The 5,169-nt window shown below is 57.9% G+C and overlaps 1 protein-coding gene across 1 annotated transcript; it reads left to right on the top strand.

The window, feature by feature from the left end:
- The first annotated feature begins 2,101 nt into the window (after window positions 1-2,101).
- Window positions 2,102-4,093, top strand: LOC149333618 (uncharacterized). The gene has a single exon (XM_089556090.1). It carries the CDS (start codon window positions 2,550-2,552, stop codon window positions 3,840-3,842), a length of 1,293 nt encoding a protein of 430 aa, XP_089412216.1. The 5' UTR covers window positions 2,102-2,549; the 3' UTR covers window positions 3,843-4,093.
- Window positions 4,094-5,169: the final 1,076 nt, after the last annotated feature.

Below are 5,169 nucleotides of genomic sequence, written 5' to 3'. Positions count from 1 at the left end.
GTTACGCGCGGCTTACGCGGAGGGCAGTATATGTTGAGGATATGTATTGACGGGTCGCGGCGTCTGAGAGGCAGTACTCGGACCATTGTATATTCTTGCTCGGTACACAAGTCTAAGTTGACCTGAACCATGGTGTAAGCCTTATTCACCAGGATACACGTAGAGGGGTCCCCCTGAAAGGTGCTGTAGCCTGATAATTTAGCGTCTATGCCGGACTCCTGCAGGGCAATGAGCGCCGGCATGTCTCCTAGGGACTGCAGGTAAAGCAGGAGGTGTGACCGCTTTTTCCAAGCTCTGAAACCCCTGCAGTTCCATTGGATGATCTGGAATTTTTCAAAGTTTTTGGCATTCCTATTATATCTGCTAGCCATCTTGCTGTATTTATTTAAGGGCGATCGGATTAGCTCTGGCCGGGAGCCGGCGCATATCCAGTGAGGGGCCGCACCGACCCACCAGCTGCCGAGCCTGAACCATGTTCCTCCGCTGCCTGGCGGGAGGCTGTCTTACGTTTGAGGTGAGGGGATTCGCAGCTTATGGCGTTCTTAATTTGGGTGCTGACACAGGGCTGCACGGCTTTAAGGACCGAGTCAGTGAGCTGGGCCATAAGGTCGGGAAGTGCTTGCGTTAAAGCTGCCTTGAACATGTCCTGGAAGGACTCGCGGACTGCTGACATGATTTGATTCGGGAGGGCCGCCACTTGCTCCTCCAGTTGCTCGGTTTGGCGCTGCAGTGCCTCTTGGCCGGCAACGCGACCAGTAGATCCAACTACCGTGTCCCTGCTCTGCCGCGAGACGCTAGTGACGCAAGATGTTACAGATGATCCGTCATCCTCGTCGTCTGGCTCAGCTTCTTGCATTGGTTCGGATGACCCGGCCTGTTTGGCCTCTAATTCCTGAATTTTGCGCGCTAGAATTTGGTTCTGGCGCCTGAGCTCCTCTACCTGCTGCTGTAGGGCGGTTTCGGTAGGGGAGGGACAGGTAGGGGAGGGACGGGTAGGGGGCCTGGAGACTGCCCTACTCCAACTGCTCACCTGTGGTTGGACGGGTGCTAAGGGCGGGAAGTCCCTGGCGTTGAGGACCGGGGGCACCGCCTGGGTCGCGGACTTGACAGGTTTCGATGCCACTCCGCCGGGCCGTCAGGAGTGGCATCGGGAACCTGGACTCCGCAACGTTTGCAGCGCCCCAGCTGCGGTTGCAGGCACGCATCGGCCCGATGGCCCACTGTGCCACAGCGGTGACATGCAGGCACTGTTTTCTTCATCGCTTCAGCGCTTGTCCTGTGTGTTCTTCTACTTTGTCTGCGTCGTTTGCGCTGTTGGCATTCAAACTGTTTTCTTGTACAGGCGAACAGGGAGCCGTTCGTAGCTGTACAACACCGTCCGTGGCACCTTAGTCCCCGCGGAGGTGATCACCGCAACCGGGGTTCCCCCCAGCTTGCGCACAGACACCACATTTGGTTCCGCACAGAGTTTTCTTTTAACGCTTTCAGACGTTTCGTCAGGCGAAACACTCACGACGCCGCGACAGAACGCACCGGAGAGTTTGTGGTGTCCCAGGAACGGTAGCTCGCGTTCCCCAACTCGAAACACAATATCGCGGAGTAGCTTCTCCGCGGCGTCGACTGATTTCAACGCACATACTAGCACGTTTTGGTCCCAAACAGGCCACACAGCAAGTCCTGCATTTACGTCGTCCCCGAGGATGCTGCGGATTGCAGCGCCGGCCTGTCCAGGACCAAAAGTTGCTCTGAGGTCGACCGTGTTTCGCGGTTTTAGCACCACGACGATGTCGTCTTTTTCGATACGCGGCGTGTTCTGCGGCCGCCACCGGAGGAGCCACGAGCGTCGGTGACGGGAGCGGTCGCATGCCGCGTCGGCTCCGTGATAGATCGCAGTCAATTGCGATACATCAAATTTTCCCTCTGTAAGCCTGGTACCATCGTCTCCAGGAACCTCAGTGGCACCCGTCTACACCACGTTTGTAAAGGTGGGGCCAATTTTTGACCACTTTTCGGGCATTTGAAGTCTTCGTCACGCCGCGGTGGTGCTAAGCCTAACGGCGCCGGGGCCTGCGATGGCCAGGGATCCCTCGGCTCCGGCGGCTCCAAATCAAGTCACCGGGTACTACCCGCAGTCCTTGCGGATCGTAACAATGGATACCAACCAATCCGAGGGCACGACAGAAGGCGAGGATCCTCTACCAACCGAGGACGATTACCTTGAAGATATGGTCCGCGTCTGGCGCGGAAAGAAGAACGCGGCGGCGGCATCGAGGGACGCTGGTGCTGGTGCCACCCAGCAACAGGCGCCGGCTAGCTCTACGCATACGCAGGGTGGGAGTGCGCTGAACGCAGCCTCGAAGCGCTCCAAGCAACTCCTAAGGAGGCGGTCTAGCCGCCTGCCGTGAGTCGGCCGGCGCGTTTGGCCGCCGCTTTAGAGTCGAACGCCTCGTACCTGGAGCTTTGGGCGGAGGCTCGTCGCTACCGCTGGCGTCCAGTTGAGATGCACTACAACCGGTCTGCTTCCGGCCACCGAGCGTGACGGACGTACGATGACGATCTCCGTTGGAGCGGCTACAGCGGCCATGCCCGGCCGCGGAAACAGGTCTTTTGCTTCTGATTTGTCTTCAGGATCCGCGTACCAGGTTGTATTGCCGAGTCTGCCCACCGGTCGTTTCGTTGTGAACACCGTATTTTTGCACGGTGATGTGAGGACCCACCCATACCGGGTGGAAGATTTTCGAGACGCGCTCGCTCAGCTATCGTTCTTGCCGGAAGTGGTCACCCTAGGGGCGTATCGCATGAATCATGTCTGGGCTGTGACTTTCAAAGACGATGAAACGCTGAAGAAGATTGTCAGCGCCGGGGAGTTGAAAGTGAAAAGTCCCCGCTGTCTTGTAATCGATCCCGCTAACCAGGACGTACGAATGAAGCTGCACTGGCTGCTTCACAGCGTTCCGGAGGATGATGTGCGGCTTGCCTTCGCACCATTTGGAAAGGTGACGGACGTGTCGAGGGAGCGGTGGCGCGTACACGGAGTGTCTGACAAGGGCTCAACGACGAGGCTCGTGACTTTGAAGTTGAACGCAGGCGTGAAGCTGGAGGACTTGCCCCATCAAGTGAGCGTCTCTGGCGAGCTGGCGCTCGTGGTCGTCCCAGGCAGGGCTCCGCTCTGCCTTCGATGCCGTGGTACAGGACATGTCCGCCGGGAGTGCCGGATCCCGCGGTGCGGTTCCTGCCGTCGGTACGGGCATGAGGAGGAGCAGTGTGCTCGTACGTATGCCAACGTCACCGGGCGGGTGAGCAACGAGGACTGCTCGGAGCTGCTAATAGACGAAGCCGACGCGCAGGAGGCATCGAAAGCGGCAAGTGAGCCAGCGGCGAAAGAACCCACGTTGACGCCTCCCCAGACGGATCAACCAGAGGTGCTACCCAACGTCACTGCGGCACCTGGAAAGCTGCTAGGAGCTCCCGTAGTTCATGCACCTGTCCCCGCCACGCCGAAGGGTGGGACAGAAACATACCACCCTCTTGGTTGGGTGCCGCCCTCTTTGGAGGGTGGCACCCAACCTTCGGAGATGCCCATGGACGCTCTCTCGGCCGCAACCAGGAAACGCACGCATGATGAAGATGAAGACTCCGCCATGCCAGCTCGTTGGTTTGGAATGAACAAAGGCGCGTCTAATCAATACGGTGTCTTCGTTCACTCCCATCTTCCTCCCTTTGCTTACGGCGATGATGATGATGAAAACTTCATTTGTTACAAGGGAGTTTTGGACACGTCGGTCCTTGGGCCCCCGCACGGCCCCACTGCACTCAAACGTTCATGTCCCGGAGGCTCATGACGCTTTCAGCCCGGCCGGTGGCGATGGCTTGCTTGGCCGGGTCCTCGGAGCGCAGTAGGGTCTCCCAAGCCTCCCAAGTGGTAAGGTGCTCCAGGCCCCGCGGGGGAGGATCCGCCGGGCAGAGGAAAAGAATATGGTCGAGAGTGGCTTTGGGGTGGTGGCACAGGGTACAGGAAGGGTTCGTGTGGACTGGGTGATATCGCGAGCGTATATAAGGGGAGGGCAAAGTGCGTGTTTGGAGCCGCCTCCAAAGTGTCTGATGGTAATTGTCGAGGGAAGGATGAGGTGGGGGGTAGAGCCGACGCTCGGCTTTGTAGGCCTGCGTCATTAGGTGTCCACCGAGATATGCGATACAAATACATTTCCTTTCCTCAAAAACCAATTTACCGATAAGCAAGAGAGAGAGAAACAAGAGAGAAACAACTTTATTGCCATAGATTGGTGGGATTTAGGGCAGGTGGGCTTGGTGTGGCCCCCAAGTGGGGGCGACTTCCTGGGCCCACGAAATGAGTGCCAGTTGGATGCTCTTGTCTGGCCTTTTGAGGAGTTGGTTCCATCCTTCTTCGGAGGGAGCTGGCAGTAAGGTTCGAGGGGGCGGATTTCCCGCGCAACCCCAGAGGATGTGTGCCTGGGTGGCGATTTCTCCCTGGTAACAATTTTGGCAGACGGGGTCGTATTCCCCGTCTGTGATGAGTGAAAGTCTAGAATGGCTAAGGATGGAGTGCGTCTGAAACCTGCGGAGCAAGCTGGCTTGCGCTCGATTCAAGTCGGGGTGTGGAGGCGGGAACTGGCGTCTCATCTCTCTGTAGAGGTTGGTAATTTCGGCAAAGGTCTGGGGCGCCTCGGCATGAGCGTCTGGGTCCGTGGGGCCGGCCGCCCGGTTGGGTAGTCCTCGGGCTAGTCGGTCGACCCCTTCGTTTCCAGAGTTTCCCGCGTGGGCGGGTACCCAGACCAGGTTGATCTTATGGTCGAGAGTGCAGCCGCGAAGGATGCGTGCAGCGGGGTGGCAGATAAAACCTGCCGAGTAATTTTGTATCGCTCTTTTGGAGTCGCTTAGGACTGCGCGTACGTGGTTCAGCGATGACCAGCGCGATGTAGGTTTCTTCTGCCGCTGTCGGAGAGTGAGCTACTACGGTGGCGGTGGTGACGAGAGTAGATTGTGGCGTGGTTGCACAAGCCACGTATGTGTTTGCACTTTGCCGTGCAGCATCTACGTATATTGCGTGTTCGTCGGCAAGGTATGTGGCATCTAGCGCTTGGGCTTTCAGCTGACGGCGCGTATCATGGCGGCCAGGTAGCATGTTTTTGGGGATTGGTTTTATAACTA

The sequence above is a fragment of the Amblyomma mixtum genome, chromosome 8 (genome assembly GCF_055824585.1).
Source record: "Amblyomma mixtum isolate Tamu chromosome 8, ASM5582458v1, whole genome shotgun sequence".
NCBI classification, from domain to species: domain Eukaryota; kingdom Metazoa; phylum Arthropoda; class Arachnida; order Ixodida; family Ixodidae; genus Amblyomma; species Amblyomma mixtum.
Note: the sequence above shows the minus strand (reverse complement) of the source record. Positions and strands in the feature narration are given on the sequence as shown.

Coding starts and splice junctions, on each gene's coding strand:
- LOC149333618 (XM_089556090.1), top strand. CDS start 2,550: ATGACGATCTCCGTTGGAGCGGCTACAGCGGCCATGCCCGGCCGCGGA.